We start from the raw sequence: 23709 nt of genomic DNA, 5'->3' as shown, positions 1-23709 counted from the left end.
AGTAGCAACTACTTCACAGTGCAGCAGTTTCAGTGTCACCAGGGCTCAATTATAACTGTTTCTTTTGGGATTGTGGGCTGGGTGCCTACTTTTCTTGCTTGCATTACGCCCATGATGCTCCACTAACCATTAGGCAGAGAACAACCAAATTTTAGCCCCCTTTTGGTTCTGTTTTACACTGGAGCTGCCCCTCCCAAATGTGGTGGAAGTCATGCATTACCAAAAATAAATGATCAGGGCCTCATTTATGAAAAGTGTTGCATCACTGGGTAAAAACAGCGCTGCAACACTTTTTATAGCGCTATCCTTGCGACACCATGGATGCGCCATATTCACACTAGAGCGCTCCATGACGCAAGGATTGAGCATAGCAGACTACTTCTTTGTTATTAGATCTGTGTCACGGTGGCAAATACTGTATTGTACAAACATTTATTCCTGCAACTGTATGCACCCCCTCAAATTCTCGAGGTATGTGGCGATGTGCGACCAGGAAGCCCAATCATTTTTTTTTTTAGCTCTGACAAGCTTTAAGTCCAGCTCCAGATAAATTGCATTGAAAACCCGCTGTACTTGGTTTAACATGGCTTTTTTATTTCTTGTTTGACAGCGCAATGCAATAGGTCTCACATTTACGCAAGTTTGAGCTGTTTGCATTGCAAATGACAATGCTTTCTTTATGTTTTGGTTTTTAAAACATAAATAAAAGGCATTGTCATTTACAATGCCAATAACTTAAACTCGTGTAAATGCGAGGCCTATTGCATTGCAAATGCTTGCTTAAAGGGCCACTCTTCCCGAGCCTTATTAAGTCCTTGGTACCCCATCCCCAAGGTCAGTTTTATTTAAACTAAAGGAGGTCTTCCAGAGCCTTATTAGGCCCTGGGGACTCAATTCCCCCGGGTTTTTTTTTTTATTAAAGTGGAGGGGGGTCCCATGGCCCTCATCCTCAAGCCTTATTAGGCCCTGGGGACTCTGCCCATCAGGGCTGTTTCTTTTTAATTTTAGGTCCGGGGATCTGCGTGGCCCCCTGCCCCGACTGTATTAGGCACTGGGGACCCCATCCCCAGGGCCTTTTTAATGAAAGGAGAGGGGTGCATGTGGCCCCATCTCCTACGATCCTAAAGGGGAGAGGTCCATGCCGCTCCCTCACCGAGCCTTATAAGGCCTTGGGGAACCCCCCCCCCACAGGGCCACTACTTCATTTGAAGGGGAGGGGGCCACATGGCCCCCTTCCCCGAGCCTTGTTAGGATCTGGGAACCCCATTCTCCTGGGTATTATTTTTTTAAATTAAAGAAGTATAATTAATAAATTGGGGGGGGGGGGTTGATCCCATGGGAATCCCGCAGGATTGTGTCAATGTTTACAAATTTTCTTTTTTGTTTTTGGCCCTTTTGGTCTCCCTATAGGGTCAGGATATCCCTATACTGCCCCCTTAAATTACTCTTCGGGGCATATTATGAAGCACGGCGTTAAAATTATCGCCGCTTTAGCGGCAGAAAACTGCCTCTAAAGCAGCGATAATGGGCTTGATAATATGCCCTTGAGAATTCCAATAGAAGCCCATGTTCTGGTGTCAACATGGGCTTCTATTGGAATTCTCCAGGGCATATTATCAAGCCAATTATCGCCGCTTTAGCTGCAGTTTTCTGCCGCTAAAGCGGCGATAATTTTAACACCGTGCTTGATAATATGTCCCTTCATTTTTTACTTCAGGACAGGAGACCCCGAGTCCTGTAGTGGCTGCCAGCAACATTTTTCTGATGTTGCTGGCAGCCAATAAGAGCGCTCACTCCTGCGAGAGTCTGACTCCCACAGGAGCAAGATGGCACAAGGGAAATACAGCTTGCTGGACTAATCGGAATACTCTATTTTTAAACTGGTGTTCCTCCAAGAGTCTCTCGATCCTCTTGTGGACCCAACCGTCCAAATATGCAAATATTTTTTAACCTACATTTCTCAAAAACTACTGAACATATTTACACCAGATCACAAGAAGCACAATCTGCGGACCAATTTATAGCTTCCTGCCAAATTTGGTGTAATTCCATTCAGCAGTTTTCGCTGTAGCCCTTCTTAAAGAAGTCTAAGGAAAATACATGGGGATTTTGCATTTTGGGAACCCACCCTTCTTTCTCGCCCTCCGCTTGTTGATTACCCCAAAACTTTCCATGCACAAACTAGTGAAAAGGAAGCAACTGTTTGTAAAGTTTCTGGGCGATTCGTCAAACGGGGCTAAAGTTATTAGCAACATAAAAATTCCTCATAATTTGATCCTTCAGTGCAGAGAAACAAGCAGTGGCAGAATATTCCATTTGTATTTGTAGATGGGCATATATAAATTGCCCGGCTCTGGAACAGCCCATTGCTTGACTTTCATAGGGACATAGTAATCTTTGCTGTGCAGAAAAGATTTGTGTGAGGGAGATCCTAGCAAAGGTCATGATGAATGAGACCGTGTAATAGGGAGTTCATTGCTCTTGTCCTAGATATGGTTCCAAAGCCTCTTGTCCCAAAATTGGCGTTCATGTTAAAATGTGAAGACACATTTGCACATCTTTTGGTTAAGCGTTTGCATAAATACATGCAATGACACAGCTATGCCCACCTAATAAACTTTGAAAGTGCTATGGCGAAACAGTGGGTTACAAACAGTATTGAATATATGGAACACATAAATAAATCCTACAATACTCAAAAGATGTGTCCATTCTTACCAGTTTCTGTGGACAGCCTTGTTCTTGTACTTCGTTTCTCAAAAATCATGGCTAGAGATTTTCCTTGCAATAAAGGCAGGTACTGAAATTTAAGAAAGAGGCTTACTTTACAAAAGGATGGGTTGAAGATTCGAATAGCATTACAATAAGAGCGTATGAGCATGCAACCCTCTGAAAGGTACGAATTGTGAATGCATTATCACATGGCAAATAATGTGTATTTCATGATTGCTGCCTCATTACAATTCCTGTCCCAAAATAACGCAGCAATTATTTTAGAATGCTATGTGCACCTAGTACTAAATTATGAGTAAATCATCAGGAATATTTTTTACAGATATGGATCACATCAGAATTGGTTTGTACTTTAAATGTAGTGCAGAATATTCCCATACCACATACATGCAAATTGGATGGAGATATGAACTTCATGATTTACTGATTATCCCACCTCCCCTGTCTGATCCAACACCATATGTGCCAATTCTATAAAAAAGAGGACTACAACACAATTGTAGGTTCATGTCCATAATTTGCAAAGCATTACGCCTTTCAGGGATTCAGAAAACTAAAGATAAGGGGAAACGTCAGGCCTAATCTACCAAAAACAGAGTATCCAACGTGAAACATCAGGCCGAACTCTATTAAAGCAGATTGTCTGTGGAGCTGAAAATAGTCCTTAGCTCATCAGCCCAATAAAATATCCACTTGAATCCATTGACCAAGTTCATGAAATGGATTTTTTAGTCTCCTCCATTGGGATCCGAGTCCTCTACAGCCAGACTGCATTCAGCGATACCAAAGGGGATGTTCGCCCTAAGTTGGCAGGGTATGCCCAGACGTGGGTCCCTTGCTCACTTTGCCACTGGATTCAAGATAGCCTGGCTGATGAGAGTTATGAACCCGAAACCGGTCCCAGGATGCTTGTTTCCGGTTCAGGGAAGACATGGCTTGGCAGTTCGGGTTGGACTGTTCCCATGAGGCACAGGGTCAGACTGATTTGCATATGGCCATGTCTGAACTGGGGTGGTGGAGTGAGCTAAAGAATGATGATGGATTAAACCCAGATCAGTTGACTGGGGGTGAGTGTTTGATTTGCTCAAGCGTTCCTTCCATCATCCCCTTTGGTAGCTCAGACTGCATTCAGCAGCATTCCCTTGTACAGTGTGTGCCTATGTTTGCCACACTGAGTGAGGTGTACATTGTCTAGCCTCTTTGCAAACTCTTATGCCAAACCCTCTGCCCAGCACTGGAGAAACATAAAAAGTCCTGGCTATCAGTGACATACTGTTGTGACTGTACATTTTTCCATCTGTTCTGCCTGATAGAGCCTACGCTACCACATTCCAGGAGGGCGGCTGGACTCCCCACAGATCACCTTTTGCCTGGTAGTTTTTTGGGTCATCAATTCTCCTGCCGATCTCGCCAGAGAGCACTCTTTCCTGTGGTCCAAGTGGTATTGTGGGAGCACTGCACATTCTCCTCAAACGTCCTGCTTCGCACCTGACTTGAGCCCCAGCAGCTGTGCCCCTGTCCCACAGACAGGGAAATGCACACAGCTTAGGATAGAAGTGGCCAGCTTGGTATATTTTACACAGATGTCAATTACTGTGGCTTGTAACTGGGGACGTGTAGTTGTAAAGAGTTGTCATTTTAGTTTTTCCTGGAGTCACAAATTGTCTTTGATTGCACATTAAAGAAGAGGCAAAAAGTCAGTAGTGCTATAGCCTGCATTAGAACATGACTATATCCTATACCTTCTTGCATCCTGGGATCCAGATCTATGATTTGGTAACAAAATCACTTTGGAAGACCTCAGAAACCTATGGAAAACTTGATCATTGCCATGGAGGAGCATAGGAAGACTGGTCCAGGCTTGGAACAAATTTTACCATGACGTCTATCAGGAGAATCTATAACAACTTTTTTCCTGAAATAACTTCAATAGACATAACAGTGGCAGAATTAATTTCACTGAAAAGGGGGATTATACCTCCTGCAGTTATGAACACTTGACCACAATGGATAAGTATCCCACAACCATTACGGAGTTAGGCTGAACTTTTGTTCAACTCCAGAATAGAAATGATGTTTGCGATGAAATCTGTATTTGAGAAGATATAGTTTTAAGGAGAAAAATCATGAGTACCATCTAACTACACTGGTCAATGCCGCCACATATTAGGCACAAAGAGTGGGCTTGGTAATTACAATTCTCTTATTTCTACTGTGCATGTTTGCTTCCAGCTGCATGATGTTGTCCCAGAAAATGTCCCATTCTAATCTATTATGAGAAACTTCCAAAATCATGTTGCCTGTCCATGAGCCCAAGATCAAACAATTGCGTGAGAAAACACCTCCACAGCCCACGGGCTTTCCTAAGGAACACTCTCTTGCCATATTTGACTTGCTCCAGCCGATTTTTTTGTCATATGTATTCTAAGGACCATAAGGTTCTGCTCACTCTACAGAACCTTACATCACACTTCTCAACTTCATTCCTTTTTCCAGCACTTCCCTAATGGTCTGAAGCAACCAAAAGCTGATGTGTGCACTCGATAAATAAAAATAACTTAACTCAGATATATCAAAGAAGAATACATTAATGGTCTCTTGTTTGAATTTTTAAGAAATACAAACATAGATTCACCTAAAAAGCCCTCAAGATCTCTGACAGCAAGCTGTACAGTTCAAACCAGCATATCTAAGAATGCGAAAAGCAAATTTGGAGATTGTGATTTTAGATACATGGGTGCTCAGTTAGGGAATACATTGCCAAAGAAGTGATCTTTAATACCTTAAAAAGAATCTAAAAACAGTCCTCTTGATAATTTGCATGACTAATAATTTTGCTGTTAGAAACCCCGTCCATCTTCCTGGAAGAATTTGTAATCATGTTTTCCTCTCTTCTGATATCCCTCAGCTTCCTCTCTTCCCTTCCAAGTCCCTCTTCTCTTCCTTTCCTCTAAACCACATGACCATATCTTGTGTATTACAGTGTATAAGTGTGGATTCACAGTGCTTAGCACATCACAAATAAATTGAATACATAAATCACTACATAACTTAATGTATCCTTTTTATGTCCAGTGCTCAATTCAAAAATTAAAATATATCTCATAAAATATATAGAGAGGTGATTTGGTTCAGCACCCTCCTTTAGACATTGTGGGACTGATTCACAAAGGGCCTCCGCACTCGTGGAGGCGGTCCAGCAATCCTGGGTGATTCTCCGCACTCTGTGCGAATCTCTGCAATGAGTATTCTCACTGCAGAGGTTCTGCCCCGAGGGTGGCGACTCCCCCATGACTGCCTGACCACCTCCAGGAGTGCGGAGGCCCTTTGTGAATCAAGCCCAGAGTTTTTAAAAGTCATGACGAATGATGGCCTTTTGCCACTTTGCGTGTACGACTCTGTATGAGGAGAGGCGAGCACCGAAAGGAAAATAGTCGACCTTGGGACAGAGTTGCAGCTATTCCTAATTCTGTACTGCACATATAAGAGTTGCAGCAGCACATCCCCACCAGGAGAAGCAATTGTTCAGCAAAGAGCAGTAACAGATACTGCAGGGGCATTAAATATAAACACAAATCAAAGTTTGGGAAATTAATCATAGTACGTTTTTAAGTCGGTTATTTCTACAATACCAGGTACGCACATTAAATCATTACATCATGCTTTGCTCTCTTGCGTGGCATACCTTATAGATTTGCCCTGGGTGGTATTATGTATATTGGGCTAGATTCACAGAACTAACTTAGGACAAAATCCTAAACTTACTACCATTTACTCATTTTGGTATTCACAGAAGGCACTTACTCATTTTGGTATTCACAGAAGGCACTTACTCATCGATGAGTAAGTGCCTTCTGTGAGTACCAAAATGAGTAAGTGCCTTCTGTGAATACCAAAATGGTAGTAAGTTTAGGATTTTGTCTTAAGTTAGTTCTGTGAATCGTGCCTTTCGTTAGCAGGACCAATCTCGATAGATTACTGAAACCTAACAACAGAATATAAATGAGTAAAAGTTGCAGGAGAAATGCAAAAAGTCACTAAAATTCAACGTTTTTAAAAATTTGTATTGTAAACGAGATTGCAACATGCATTATAGCAGTTGTCTGGAGGCCTTCAAGTTTGTTATTCCTGGGAGCCAAAGTGCAGGAGGCCTGGCCTTGAATAAACATCTGTGAACGTGCGTCATCCTGTACTGTCACATCCCTTGGCTGGATTAGACATGTTTGTGAAATATAAATACACTTGAAGTTTGTCTTTTGATCTCACTTGGTTTCGCCCAGTTTGGTCATTTATTATGTGGACTGCAGTGGCAGGCCTTGAACGGATTCAAAGCTAAGGTTATGAATGGGCGAAATATACACATTTTTCCAAACGTTTACAAGGAGTGCTACAGAAGGTGACACTGTTTGCCGCTTTGTTCTGTTATCTTGAGTCACAAGTTCGCATTACAGTCCTAAGGGTCAAGGAGTACAATAAATGCCAAGTGTTCTTCTTCAGGGCTTGGCCAAATATCAATTTATCCTGATACAATTACACTCCTCTAATCCCTGCTCTATCCTATTGGACCGTGAGCCAGGAGGGTGTGTGTCTTCTGCGATTCATTCCAGCATAATCAGCACTAGATCACAAGACATGACACTAAAACACAACTGAAAGAAAAATAAAATAATTATAACAGAGTAACAAAAAACAATAAATTGAACAAAAGAACAACTCCACAACAAAAATCACAATAGTATTTTGTGTTGTTGTGTTGCTGTTTTGCGTTCGTGTATTATTGAATTTTGATGTTGTTGTGTTATTTCAGGCTTCCACTTTGTTGTTTCTGATTTTGTTGCATTGTGTGTGTTGCTATGATGAAGTTTTATAAATGTGTGCTTTTGTTTAATTGTGTTGGCCTTGTCATTGTGATGGTTTATACGTTTTCTTGGTGTATAGAGTTGGTGTACTGTTTTTTGTGCTGTACTGCTGTTGGTATATTGCAATTTGTTACTGTGCTAACGTATTTGACTGTTATTGTGCTTAAACAATCAGCCAACTGCATCCAATTCATCAGATTCTGGAGTAACAGAGTAATGTGGAGGCCCCTTCTCTCCATTTCTCTTTCACCTAACTCCTCCCCTGACTCCTTCAATCACTCTGGTAGCACCATCTGCACGGCCCATGTAACCTCATCCTCTCATATGCCTCTTTTCCCTAACCCAAATATATATTACCTACTGGCGGTCGCCAGTAGGTAGATATAGTTAGGACCTATTTTCCATAGGAAATCCGCAACATTCTATTTGGAATAACGTTGGCGCCGATTGACGAATCTTCGCAAAATTTTCCAAACTTTTGGCCAGCTCCGGTCCGCTCCTATCCTGAAAATTTTATGGTGATTCGTAAAGCGGGGGCCGAGAAAAAAGGAGTCCTTAGTTCAGACTCGTGCCTTTTGCTTAAATGGTGTAAATCCGTTCAGTAGTTCCTGAGAAAATTAGAGTTAAAAGTACATATATATCTATGGCCTCGGAGGATCCGCGCACACTATGCGCACCCAGCGCGCACCCTGCTGTGCACGAGCTGTATTCTAATTGGCTGTCACCACTCCAGATCAGGAAGAGTTGGCAGCCATCTTGTGCCAAGAAACCTAAAAAACAAACACGAAAAACGCAAAAAGGGGGCAGGGTAGAAACACCCTGACCCCCTAGACCTGATCAGGGGGTCCCACAAGGACCCCCAGGGCCAAAAAAAGAATTTAAAAAAAAATAATCAGCGAGATTCGCGCACCCAGCGCGAATTTCGGGGGAAAATAAAAAAAAAAATTCAGCGCGGGTTCCCGCGCTGAATATGCTAATTTGCCCCTGGGAGGGCATAATAAAAATAGTGTGGGGGGGTCCTAATCCCCCCACACTGCCCCGGGGACCGCCACCCCCCGGGGCTCGAAAATAGTATATAGCCGTGAGCCCCGCAGCCCCGGGGACCGCCACCCCCCCCCGAGGCTTCTTGAACATGGGTGGGGGGGCTCTCAGCCCCCCCAGCCCTGGGGACCGCCACCCCCAGGGCTTGAAATAATTTGGGGTGGGGGGCTCGCAGCCCCCCCAGCCCCGGGGACCGCCACGCCCCGGGGCAGCTTGTAAATGTGGGAGGGGGGCCATGCGGCCCCCCTCCTGGAGCTTTGTATAGGCCCTGGGGACCGCCACCACGCAGGGCCGGCTCCTGCAGTGTTCCGGGGTGCCCACCCACATGACACTGCTGTTTGCAATGGCAGGGCGAGAGCCTCGCGGCTCCCACCCTGCCATTGCAAACTGCTTTGCTTCATTGAAGCGAGAGCAGGGAAACCTGCTCTCGCTTCAATGAAGTAAAGCTGATTGCTTTTCCACATGGGGAGCAGTATGTTAGCTGCTCCCCATGTGGAAAAGCAATGCCGGCTCCCGCAGGAAGCGGGGAGCCGGCTGGGACCGTGGGGGGATTGGTCACCAACGAAAGGCCAGGCCCCAGGGGATGGGGTCCCCGGGGCCATAAGTGGCCTGGGAGGGGGGCTACGCAGCCCCCTCCATAAAAATATCCACTAATTGAAAAAAAGGGCCATGCCCCGGGGGATGGGGGCCCTGAGGCAAATTATGGCCTCGGGAGGGGAGCCACGCGGCTCCCTTCCCGATTTAAAATTAAAAAAAAAAGAAATTGGGGACAGGCCCTGGGGGATGGGATCCCCAGGACCAAAAAAATAGAAAAAGAAGGGGGGCTACAAAGCCCCCTTTCTAAAACAAAAAACCCCAGATAAGATGGGATTGGGCCGAAGGCCACGCCCCCTCCTTACACCACTCTGCAAGCGCGACCCCTGGCGTGTTTGCAGAGGGGGAACTAATTCCCCTTGAATACTGGGGGCCCCTGGGGGCCAACTAGCCCACCAGGAACCTCCAGTATGCGCCGGGGGCTGTGTTGCAGAGAGGTGTAATGAGGCCACGCCCCTTTTTACACCTCTCTGCAACGCAGCTCCATGGCGCTTACTGGAGGTACCTGGTGGCCTAGTTGGCCGCCAAGGGACCTCAGGATTCAAGGGGACTTAATACCCCAACTTAAAACATGCCACGGGGCGCGTTTGCACAGTGGTGCAGGTAGGGGGTGAGGCCTGAGGTGATATGTGTGCAAACACGCCCTGTGGCGCGTTTTAAGTTGGGGAATTAATTCCTCTTCAATCCAGAGGTCCCCTAGGGGCCAACTAGCCCACCAGGTACTTCCAGTAAGCGCCACGGAGCTGCGTTGCAGAGTGTTGTAAAAAGGGGCATGGCCTCTGAACACCTTGCTGCATCGCAGCTCCCTGACGCATACTGGAGGTACCTGGTTGGCTAGTTGGCCCACAGGGGACCGCAGGATTGAAGAGGAATTAATTCCCCAACTTAAAACACACCACAGGGCGTGTTTGCACACGTCAACTCAGGCCCGCCCCTTCCTTCACCATTGTACAAATATTCCTCTAAAATCAGCCGAACTACGAATTCCGATTTACTCACCTAGTATCAGGAGAGAACCCAGGGCTGCATCTTTTAGACCAGCACTGACCCTGAAAAGTAATTCTAAGCATACTTACCAGTAACTTGTATTTCCTTCCATAGGAATCCATTGTGTGGCTTTCACCAGAAAAGTTTCTAAGTGTCCATTTTTGAAACGTACAAATATTCCTCTAAAATCAGCCGAACTACGAATTCCGATTTACTCACCTGTTATCAGGAGAGAACCCAGGGCTGCATCTTTTAAACCAGCACTGACCCTGAAAAGTAATTCTAAGCGTACTTGCCAGTAACTTGTATTTCCTTCCATAGAAATCCATTGTGTAGTTTTCACCAGAAAAGTTTCTAAGTATCCATTTTTGAAACATACAAATATTCCTCTAAAATCAGCCGAACTACGAATTCCGATTTACTTACCTGTTATCAGAAGAGAACCCAGGGCTGCGTCTTTTAGCCCAGCACTGACCCTGAAAAGTAATTCTAAGCGTACTTAACAGTAACTTGTATTTCCTTCCGTAGGAATCCATTGTGTGCTTTTAAGCAGAAAAGTTTCTAAGTGTCTATTTTCACAAACTAAAAATATTCCTAAAAAATCGTCTGTATGACTTAAACACATTCTTTCAACTGTTTAGAGGAGATTCACCTGTGCTGGATCCAGGATCCACCACTGAGTAAGAAAAAGTAACGATAACACTACTTATCTGCTAAGTGAATTTTCTGCCATAGGATAACATTGGTGATTCTATGTGAAAAATGTTCTGTCAATTTTTAAAATACAATAATAATCCTTATAAATCACTACTGTAACCAAAACGCTTTTACTCAACTGTTTACAGGAGATGTCCAAGGACTGAATCTAGGATCCAGTCCTGTGGTTAGAAAAGTAATCCATAAAGTAACTAATTGCATTTGACTAGAAATTCACATTGAGCTCAATGTTGCTTTGTGTTTGAAATTGTGTTGCCCATTGCAACAACTGTAACTACTGTACTTAAAAGTCTATTGCCTATTTGCAAAGTATTTAAACTAAAGTAATTCATTCTGAGAAAGTATATTTTGTATTGTAATGTATAATGTAATTAAGAAAATAAAATATCTATAATAAACAGTTTAAATAATGTATTAAATCAGTATCAAAAAAATCAGTATAACAATGAATACATTAAAAATTGTCATTTACAAAACCTTTGAAATTCACTGAAAAAACCACAGGTTTCAGGCCTGATATAGTTAGGAATTAGCATTTAAAAAACCTTTGAAATTCACTGAAAAAAACATAGGTTTCAGGCCTGATATAGTTAGGAATCAGCATTTTAAAAACCTTTGAAATTCACTGAAAAAACATAGGTTTCAGGCCTGATATAGTTAGGAATTAGCATTTAAAAAACCTTAGAAATTCACTGAAAAAACAATAGGTTTTAGGGGTGTTATAGTTAGCTGGACATTTCACTCGTACAAAACCATTGAAATTCCTCCGATATAGTTAGTTGTACTAACTACATCTTGCGCGCCCGCAATCCACTGCTGATGATGTCACATATTACATCATTCATGACATGGTCAGTGACATCACTGATGACATCTCAAATGACATCACTGATGACATCATCCACGTGACAATCAGATACACCTCATCATACACTAGTATAACCTTTCATCACTCACTGTAAAATACAGAGTGCCAGATTTAAAACCATTGACACACCAATACAAGTTTCTAAACACCCACATAATGATTCCTAGATCTATCCACACATCTAATCACTTACCTATAGATTCACTCATATATGCTATCAATGATCAATAGAACACTATCAAATATACTTATACACCTATATCGACATTACACACCAGCACACATCCTAATCACTTATGAAGTCATCTTACTCACTTATGCAAACAATGGATCATACTTACTTTTACTTAGCTATACACTTATAAAAACACCACTTCATCTATTCATATAGATAATAGCTCATACTTAGTGTGTTATAAAATCACTTTTACAGCTATACAGTTATCCATACAGTCACTCATACAATCACTGAGTCTTATGTATACTTATTTATATACAACAACTGACACATACACTGGCTTTTATTTTTCTAGTTTGTTGGACATGTACCATTGAGACATATAGTTGCTCATCGCCACAACCATAAAGATATTCACTCACCCAAACAACTGTTATAGCATGTAGTTTTAACTTCATATACCTACTGAATCAACTATTCACACATCTTTGGGCAGTCACACACCCCCCACCGAACCACACACACATTCACTCTCCCATACAAATACTCAGTTAACTAATCAATAAATAATATAGACTTTTACGTAGCTAGTAACCAACTAGTGCAGCAGTTTACACAACAACTGACAAAGTGATACAGATATTCACACAGTTTAGTCACTATCCAATATATTTAGTGAGACACTATAAATTAGTCAAGTAAACAGTCAATCACACTGCTACTAAATCCTCCATCCAGATATTTATATTTATATATCCACTCATTCTTCAATGCAAATTGCTATATATACATAATACATATTTAAATAACAAACCAAACCACATTCACTGGATGATATCATCAGTGATGTCATCAGTGATGTCATTTGAGATGTCATCAGTGATGCCACTGACCATGTCATGAATGATGTAATATGTGACATCATCAGCAGTGGATTGCGGGCGCGCGAGATGTAGTTAGTACAACTAACTATATCGGAGGGATTTCAATGGTTTTGTTCGAGTGAAATGTCCAGTTAACTATAACACCCCTAAAACCAATTGTTTTTTCAGTGAATTTCTAAGGTTTTTTAAATGCTAATTCCTAACTATATCAGGCCTGAAACCTATGTTTTTTTCAGTGAATATATATATATTTAAACCCTTTTTAATAACTTAGCATACCATACAGCATGTAAAAGTAGTGATCTTACATTATCATACCTCCTGAAATCCAGTGAAAATATCAATATCAGCTGTCAAATTTAAACCCTTAATAGTAACGGCACTTTTACGGCCATCGTTATACAGTAGATTCTATGCCCTTGGCAGTTTGGCTCATGTGCTCTGTACACTTTCCAGTGCCAAGGGCGTCCCTTCTTAATAGCGAGTCCATAACCCATGTATGAAGGTTTTGCGACCAAAATTGCGGTCGCAAAACACTCACAGTCTACCACCCTTCTTGTCAGGGTAGTAAGGCACTCGCAAACGGGAAGGAGTTTTTGAAATGCATCCCGTTTTCCTTTAAGGAAAACAGGCTGCATTTAAACATTTTTTTTAAAAACTGCTTTATTGACAAAGCAGTCCAAGACATGGTGGCCCGCTGACCCCAGCAGGCCACCATCCCTGGGAGTGCCAGCCGTTCACAATGGGGTCGCAAATTGCAACAGCCTTATTAATATTCATGAGGCATGCAATTTGCGACCCCATTGGGAATCGCAAACAGTGTCTGAGACACTATTGTACATTAGACTTTGCGACTCCAAAATCCAATGGTCGTACATCTGGCCCTAAATGTTTCTTGGCAAATGTATTTCCTGTTGAGTTCTAACGGGAGTCTAACTGACCTTGTACTGCTGGAGTACCTGAGTCCAACCCTTTCTCTACTGTTGCACCAACTGGAGGGCAAATAGTAAATTATAACCCTCCTGAGTCCAACGCTTTCCCTACTGTTGCACAGACTGGAGTGAGAATAGTATATGTATTATTCCTAGAATTTTATAGTTTTGTTTATATTGTTTACAATAATATTATTATTATGTTTCTGTGCATTTAAAATTATTTTTTTAATTTGTAATGGTTGCAATATATAATGTATTTTTAGTAAAATGTATATTGCTTACTTTTTATGTGCAAATAAACTGGTATGTTTTTAAAACAATTCCAGTATATTGGTTATGGTTTTTTATTTATTGTGTTTATGTGTGTGTATGTACGTATAGGTACTTTGACGAAATAGCATTACACATGTTGTACACCTTTGCATCACCTCCTGCTTCCCCCTCTTCCACCCGTGGCACAGGGGGCTCTTCTCTGAGATAGCGAGGGGTTAAACACACACAGTCACCCAGGTTAAAACAGTAGTTGTCTAAACACTCTAAATCAATCAATTTGAGACTACGAGGGGATCCGGGGGTAATGTAGTTCCATGAAGAATGATGGAATCACGAAAATGAGACAAAACACAGGAGTTAAATACAAACCTGCTCGGGGACTTGTGTTTTGATGTTCACTGTACATAATACGATTTTGTGTTTCACATTTTTATTAATTTTCCACAGAGGAAATTTTGATATATATTGCACTAATACACTTGATGGAATGTTCACAAGAAACTAGATCGGAAAGTCTGTTGTTTATTTTTATCAAAACTGAAGCATCGCAATGAAGAAGTATTTATGTTGATGAAATGCCGATTGTGGTCATGTGACCAAGACTCCTCGGAGTCAAAATATGTTATCCTCGTTTGCCAATAAACGAACACTGATGTAGTGACTGGTTTCCTCTTTCCTGTGAAATCAGAAGGTGAAAATTATGCATTGATGAGTGCAGTGACCACTACTCCAGCCCTGACCCGTCTGGCTGGGCGTCTGTATGAAACCGCCAATTTGCTTCTGGAGCTTTGAATCAGGATGCCCGCCAGTTGCATCAAACAAACGGCGAAATCCGCCCTAGTATCATTAACACAGCTTGGGACACGTCTGTCAGCCGACTCCCTGTGCGAGCTTGCACAGTTTGTTATGAGGGCGCCAGAACTGAGGAAGTACACTAGCAACCAGGGTACACAGGAGTACTCTACTCCGTGCAGAACTGTCAGCAAAACAAAGAGAATAGCAAGCAAGTTTTTGAAAGGACGGGAGGCACCAGCCCTGAAGATTTTCAAACCAAGTGGGAGTGAAAGCACCATCGCTCCACTGACAACCGCAACAACAGGGACCAGTACCAGCATCAGGCAAAAATGTAACCACTTGGAGAAATTACGAAGAAGAGAAATCAGTCGCTGGTGGGAGGCAACAGCTCTCTAAAACTATATCGAAGTCTGGCGCATTCCCCCGGCCTAAGAATTTTTATTATACCCACATTAGCCAATCCAAAACCACAGCTTCTAAACGAATGGTCAGAGAACACCACTGCCTGTTCTAAAGTGATGCTGGAAATACTCTTCTGACATGCTTGGGATGAACATAAGAAACTCATGGCCCAGATCCAAAACTTATTGGATGACTTGAAGATGGAAGAGAATCAGGAATTAGTCACCAGCACCCTTAAAACAGTGGATGACAAAGTTAAGATACATGAAAAAGAAGTGATACAAAGAAAACAAAGTAAATTTCAACGAGACGAATGGGACTACGTGAATGGAGGAATTGTAAAGTTTGCAAGAAAATTCAACAAAGAAGATTGGAAAAAATAAATAACAGAACAACGGGTGCTCTTCACAGAGGAAGAGGGGAGTCCAGCACTGAACTCGGCTCTGATCTCGTTTCAATAGAAGACCTAACAGGCAACGCATCAAACAAGATTTTGTTTCCGAGGAGAATCGGATGATACAGCGAGAACACGAACAATCTACCAGGGGCACAACAAAAGGCCGAATAAAAAGCGGAAAACCCAGAACAAAAAACAGAGAGAATGTAGAAAAAGAGAAAACAAGGACAGAGGAAAGAATAATGGGAGCATGAATGACTGAACTTAAAGTAATTAATTTATCGAAAGGGAATTGTCTGAAGTAGAATGTGAGACTTTGAAATTAGGACTCTCATTCTGTCCTGCCAGGAGTATTGATTGTGCACAGCTTAGGATAGAGCAATATAAATTTGCACATAAGCTCAAACTTTTCAAAATACACTCCCGGAGACAAAAACACTCTACAAGACTCAACCCCACTTTGCATGTACCTATGAGTTCTAATCTTTCTATCACTGATATAGAGACATTACACATACTACATCACCTTGACATAATAGGTGAAATAACATCACAGAGAATGGAAGCTCATCTATATGACCCCATACACATTAGAGATGTGACAAAGACCTTCAGTCTATAAACGGGGCTACAGATACAACAGACTTGAGGGTGCCATCGCGAGTCATACCGCATATACCAAGGGATAACATTTATGTTTTTTGTGACGATGTTTCCAACGACATACTTGCTTTTAGCAAGAATTCAACTGAAAAATCCAAAATACACAAGAATCAGGGGGAAGCCATTGAGACATTGCAAAAAGATCCTGAGATAATAATCAAACCCTCCAAAAAAGGAGGTAACATAGTCTTCATGAATAGGGGGGACTATACAGGAGAAGCGCAGAGAAAGCTGAGTGACCTCATATGTTATGTGAGGGTAGAGATGGGGTATGTCAAGACTTTACAAAAAGAGTACCATTAGTCTTTACAGGGCTGGTACAATAGTCAACTACGTATTTGGGTTGAACTCCATATCTTAAAAAACATCCCCACTCTTTATCTACTACCCAAGGTACATAAAGACATGATTCATCCATCAGGGCAACTGATTGTCTCCTCCAAAACGGCATATATTTGAAAACACCTCGATTTTCATTGACCATTTTCTGTTTCCATATGTACAAAGTTTGAACCCATACGTCAAGGACACTAAAGATTTCCTACAGAAAGCTGAAGGTCTCTCATGGGGAAAGGAATACTGGCTAGCATGCTTAGATGTAGAGAGTCTCTACACCAGTATTAAACATCAAGATGGAATAAGAGCATGCAAACATTTGTTATGCTTGAGAAGTATCAATACGTTGGAACATACTCACATGCTGCTAAAGATGATTGAAACCTGTCTAAAAGAATATATTTTCCTCTTTGAGAAATAATTACGTAAACAAATACAAGGGCCTGCAATGGGCACCTGCAGCTCCCCCAGCTACGCCAAATTGGCGGTTGGCTGGTGGGAGGAGCACGTGATCTGGAGCAGTGACCTTGCAAGATGGATAGAGAACATCAGCATTTGGCTGAGATACATAGAAGGCATTTTCTTTGTATGGGAAGGCAATAAGATCGAGCTAAATGTTTTTATCTCGTTGTCAGATTGTAATGATGCCAACCTTAGATTCACTGTACAATGTAGCCAACACACCATTGATTTCCTAGACACTAGACTAAGGGCTGTAGATGAGGTTCTCCAAACTGAATTATTCAGAAAATCCACTGCAGGAAATTAGATTTTACATGCAGCGAGCTGCCATCCCCCCAATTTCTGTTGGAGTATAAAATGCAAAAGGGAACTGTAGCTCAAACTGTAGCTCTGAGACAAGCTACAATGAAACTAAGACTGAGACGTTCCTAGCGAGGGACTACCCACGAAAAGCATTGAAAACAGCCAGCAGGAGGGGGGACAGTATTTCTAAGGCACAGGCCCTCATCCGTCCCCCTAAAACCAAACCCTAAGAAGCTATTGAGCCAATTTGCTTCATAACCAAATTATACCACTAAGGCTGGCATGCTAAGAGAAATCTTATAAAACAGATGAGGTATTTTGACACAAGATAACATCTTGAGTGACAAAGTGGGCACTACACCAAACATCACATATCAACATAATCTATCCCTAAAAGATATGTTGGTAAACAATTATCTCCAACCCAAAAATGCCAACTGGTTGGAACAGGTGAAGGGCTTTAAACTCTGTGGAGACTGTAAGCCATATTCACACAGCAAAAATACCCAAGAAGTCACCTTAAGAAGGATCAATGAAACCTTGTGGATTCCCAAACTCATAACTTGAAAGACAGGCTTTGTTGTTTATGTCATCACATGTCCATGTAGGATGTGGTATATATAGAATATACCACTTTCCCAGTACAGAAGTGAATCCTTGAGCATTGAAGGCCAATAACAAATAACAATTTGACATATAGCACAGCCAAACATTTCAAAGAGAAACACTGGAGTGACTGGACATAAAAATATTTTTGGGCACTGACACAATACTCAAACACCCAAGAGGAGGGAACAGATCAACTGCCTTAAGTAGACGCAAATCTAAATTAATTCCACAAGCTGGTTCCAAGGCACCACATGGAATGAATAACAATGAGGAATTACACTCACATTTGTTGGGAACCTGTAATACCTCCCACTCCACTTCACAGGTGGTGACTAGTTAGGTGGTGACTAGTTATTTATGATAATGGGGTTTCCCCTGTAGCTATGGGGATGTTCACTTAGGAGACACATTTATTTTATATAATGTCTTTTGTATGTTTATGTTACTTTTGCTGCAACTATTTTAACTTTTAAAATAATTGAGATGTATTGTACTGATACCAAGCATGAAATGGTTTCAATACAATAGCACCCATGAGCCCCCCCTTGTTTCACTCGGCATGGATTTACAATAATAGCGTGCTCTTTGGATGCTGTGTCAATATGACAATATTACCATGTTTTGCATACCTCGTCTATCTTCTTCCCTTTTTAGAATTCCTGGGGACTTGGATACATGTTGGATCAGCTAATATCACAGACAGGGAGTTAATCAGCACGAAGGAGTGACTCTACTGTGGAACCTCTTCATTTGGTGCTCTAGATGAGTCAAGATTACATGGTTTTTAATTGGTTACTTTAACCATAGAATGGTGGCGGATACCATGCTACATTAAGTTGTCTTCAAAATCAGGGAAATACCCGGAGAGTATCAAGTTGGGCTACTTAAGCCTGATCCACAGGACCTACAACTAAACAGATGTCCTATAGGTACTATTACCGAAATAGCATAACACGTATTGTACTCCTATGCACGCTCTTCTCCTTCCCCCTCTTCCACCCGTGGCAGAGGGGGTCTTACCTGAGAAAGCGAGGGGTTAAACACACACGGCCACCCAGGTAAAAACAGTAGAAGTCGGGAAAGAGATTGTTGCCTAGCCACTCTAAATTAATCCATGTGAGACTACTAGGGGATCCATGGGTAATGTAGTTCCATGAAGAATGATGGAATTACGAAAATCAACCAAAACACAGGAGTTAAATACAAACCTGCTCTGGGGACTTGTGTTTTGTTGTTCACTGTAATTAATACGATTTTGTGTTTCACATTTTTATTAATTTTCCACAGAGGAAATCTTGATGTATATTGCACTGGTGAAGTTGATGGTATGTTCACAAGAAACTAGATCAGAAAGTCCATTGTTTATTTTTATTAAAACTGACGCGTCGCAATGACAAAGTATTTATGTTGATGAAATGCAAACTGTGGTCATGTGACCACAACTTCCTGGAGTTGAAACGTGTTATCATCGTTTGCCAAAAACGAACACTGATCTTCAGTTACCGGATTGGCTGGTTCCTTCTTTCCTGTGAAATCGCAAGGATAAAATTATGTGTGTGTTTGTGCAGCGTGCTTCCAAAGCGCTGGTCGGGTGCCCGTTAAGGTGCTGCCGCAAGCGCTTGTTAATATATACAAATCATCTTCCCACTTAGTGTGAACAAGGCGGCACTCCGGGAGATTGACATTATATAAACATGCATATATACATATTTTTGAAAGATGTTACTACATGGCTGCCTTGACAATCAAGGATATACAAGCAACTGAATCAGCAGTCCCTTATTTGTGTTTATGTTAATGTAGTTGCCCAATGAGATTGCCGTGTAATAAAAGGGGAAACATAAAGAGTTGAAACTGACATTGAGAAAGGCTAAGTGGCTAAAAAGCATTTGTTGGTTTACTGCAAGCATAATATACTTTGGTAATCAGCTTGGGAGTGCGCAACGTTCTTAGAAGGTAATTGAATGTATATGTGAGTCTATCCTTGCGGGTTGCAGCACCCACTACGCTGTGAGCAACGGCTTTTGACAGAAGCAATGAAACAAATATATATAGCAGCGATTAGTGTCCAACAGGAAGCCTCAGGCTCATAATTTAGCTCTGAGGTTGACACCGACAACGAGGATAATGGGAATAAGGCCCCAATACCAACGGTGGAAGATGAATTATGTTTTTTACGGTGGGATCGCACCTTGAACCTCCTACCCCTGGTGGATCGTGGCAGGAACCTGCGAGGGAGAGGGAGAGGCAGAGGAATAGGAAGAGGAAAAGCAGAAGCAATGGCACAAAAAGCAATAAGCAATCTGTGACAATGAAGAAGAAGTAGAAATGAATAATGACAAGAATAATATCAATTTAACTAATATGGAATTGACTGAGCAAGAATCAAACATTTTAACTTTGGGATGATCATTCTGTATTCCAACTGGTTTTGATTATGTACAAACAAGAGTGGACTGTTACAAGTGGGTTAGAAAACTAAAATTGATAAAGAATGTGGCACGAAGTCGCGGGTTCCTGTCATAGAGGAAGGGACCAATCTAGCAATTGCTGACTTAGATAACTTATGGGATTTGAATTCTCTACTTAATGAGAATCAAGAGGAAGCATCAGATGATCGGCTTATCCAAGATGGAGGTTTTAATGTTTTTGGTAGACCGAATACTGGGTTTAGGCCAAAATCTGTATTTAAACCAGTTATGCCCAGAGGTTCTATAGACATGTTCTCAGAGGCTGTAATTAGGAATCTTAAGGACCTGCAATCCAAGAATTACGTCACGAAGACACCACTTAGTAAGAACATGTAGATACAGTGCAAGCAATTAATGCTTAAAATTAAAAGCAAGAAGGACATAGTAGTGAGACTGGCAGATAAGGGCGGTTATATAGTGCTCTGGCCTCTAGACATGTATTTGGAAGAGGCCAAATCACAAGTAAGTGCTAGAGATTACAATGCAAAAATAGCAAAAACAGAGGCAGTAAGAATTCAAGATAATTTTCACAAAGAAATTGCCCGTTAGAGATCACAAGGTCTCCTGACACAAAATTAATGGCAGTTTCTCAAGATTAACAACCCTGTACTCCCAATCCTTTACTTAATCTTTAAACTCCATAAAAATACAGCAAAACCTCTGGGTAGGCCAATCATTTTGGCTATAGGGAGTCCTTTGGAGAATACCTCAAAGTTTGTAGATTCTTTCCTCCAGGAGCCAGTAACGAATTTGTCCTCCTATATTAAGGATACAGGAGACTTTTTGCATAAAATATTTGACATTTACTGGGAGGACGATTATATTTTGATGATCTTGGACGTGACGTCCCTGTATATGAGTATCTCCCATGCAGATGGGATGAGAGCCACTAGACAATTTTTGAGTAAAAGGCCCTTAGTGTTATACAAACATACAGAAATGATTTTAGAGATGATACAGTGGTGCCTGACCAACAACATATGCTTATTTGGCACAGATCATTTTCAACAGCTGAGAGGTACGACAATGGGCATCTGCTTGGCCCCCAGCTATGCCAATCTGCTTATGGGCTGGTGGGAGGAGCAGGTGCTACCCTCCAGATGATCTGAAGAGATGGCTAACAATATAGTTTTATGGTCTCGTTTTATCAATGACCTTTTTGTCATCTGGCGAGGGTCATTGAGCTCAGCCAAAGAGTTCATAGAATAGAAAAGATCAATGATAATCACTCAACCTCCATTTTACTGCCCATTTGAGCCGGGAATCTGTAGAATATTTAGATTTGAAAGTATATTTAAAAGAGGGCAAATTACAACAGAAGAATTTTAGAAAAAGCAAAGCAGACAATACGATTCTGCATGCCCAAAGCTTCCACCCTACTAATCTAAAATACAGTATCCCCTATGCAGAAAATTTGAGGATGTGTAGAAACTGCAGTGAGGGTGGAGAATCGGATTCATCACAGCAAGAATTGGAACAAAGATTTGCAGTAAGAGGTTACAACAAGAAGATAATGAGGGAAGCCAGAGAGAAGGCTAATTGCAAAGAAAGGGATAAACTGCTGTTTTGAAAGAAGAAGCAGTAAGGCTCGGGACAGTACCTAGGGTTTATTACAGGTTTCAATGCCAGACATAAGGAGGTGAGACAGATTTTACAGAAGAACTGGCACAGATTAAGAAATGATCAAGTTATACATCAAAAAATCTGTAAAAAGCTGATGCTGACGTTTCGTAAGGCTATGTCGATGAGAGATGATTTAGTAGTCAGCAGCCCGGAGATGTTGGTGGGGAGCACATGGCTGGAAGGCAGAGGAGGCTTTACTAAATGTCATAGGTGTAAGGCATGTAGGTATGGAATAAGTATTAGATCAATTAATATACCAGGCACGGACAAACAATGGTCAATTCGACATTCCCTGCACTGTAAAAGTAGCCATGTAGTGTACGTCCTTAAATGCACATGCCAGAAGATGTATATAGGCAGCACAATTTAGAAGGTTCATCTGAGGATCTTACAGCTTATTAGGGTTATTGTAAACAAGGATCCATCAGATCCATCATACCCAGTGGTTAGGCACTTTGATTGAGTACATAACAACAATTTGAAAGATCTGCAATACTTTGCTATCGATCAGTTACCAGTCCGCATCAGGGGAGGGAATAGGGAACATTGTTTGAGACAACTAGAATCCAAACATATTCTACGATTCAACACAAAGGCCCCTCTGAGACGCAACATTGAGGAAGACCCTCATGTGCACCTGTAGTGAACTGTGGAATTTTGATAAGAGTTTTTATCTGTTGATCTTAAGAATCAGTCTGTTTTCTGTATATAGTAAGAATATTCTGTATTAGGGTTTTATTTTGAGCACAGAGCACTCTACACTACATATCGGTCGAAATGGGACAGGCAAATCATGTACATCGCACCCTAAGGGCACTTGCCCTATATATGATAAAAAATCTAATCAAGCATGTGGCACGTTAATATCAACTGGTTGGTATTTTAAGTGTACTAGCCCTGTATGGGAGATGATCTGTAGTCAAAGTTGTTGCACTTTATTATCAGCTAGTTGAATTGATTACATGGGCTTTGATTAGGCAGCCTCGCAGGGAGCACTTTAGCAATATGAAAGTGCGGAACTTAGCACCCGGTAATTTGCACCTCAGCCTTGATCTAATTCTTAAAGGGATGGACTCAAGTGTCCATATAGGGTTCCACAGAGCAGCTTTGCACACAGGCCTTTACCTTATGGTTTATTTATGCACAAAAAACTTTGCAGCATTGCACTATGCACTTGCCACTTTTATGACCTGGACTATTGGAAACCATGGAGAGGAGATGTGCATCACTATTTAAGTGAGAAGTGAGCTGCAAATACACAGCCCGAGGGGTGCACTGAAATATATCTAGACACAATGGGCAGCCTTCTGATGATCATTACAACTTGGGTGCGAGAATCAAATACAGTTTTTAAAAATTATTATGAACGTCCTAAAAGTTGCACGGCAATAGAGATGGGTATTCAGTCACTAATAGGTACACTTGAAATATGGGAAGTAAGCTCATAGTCTTTTGTGATTGAACAGGATGTTGAAATGAGTTTAATACACAGGGCAACAGAACATTGAGATTTGCTATTATTGGTTTGGATTACAAAGACCAATAAGTAAAAACGAGGAAAAAAGAAACAAAAAACTAA

At 41.6% G+C, this 23709-nt stretch overlaps 1 protein-coding gene across 2 annotated transcripts in view; it reads right to left on the bottom strand.

Annotated features, from left to right (window-relative positions):
* Window positions 1-23709, bottom strand: part of OTC (ornithine transcarbamylase) — a 310400-nt gene that overhangs the window by 95313 nt on the left and 191378 nt on the right. For both annotated transcript variants that reach the window (XM_085622916.1, XM_085622915.1), the window contains exon 3: window positions 2719-2800. In XM_085622916.1, coding sequence (XP_085479042.1) covers window positions 2719-2800 — 82 coding nt within the window. The remainder of the gene's footprint in view (window positions 1-2718; window positions 2801-23709) is intronic.

This window comes from Triturus cristatus, chromosome 8 (genome assembly GCF_964204655.1).
Source record: "Triturus cristatus chromosome 8, aTriCri1.1, whole genome shotgun sequence".
Lineage (NCBI taxonomy): Eukaryota > Metazoa > Chordata > Amphibia > Caudata > Salamandridae > Triturus > Triturus cristatus.
The sequence above is the reverse complement of the archived record's forward strand: the minus strand, read 5'-3'. Positions and strand labels throughout refer to the sequence as shown.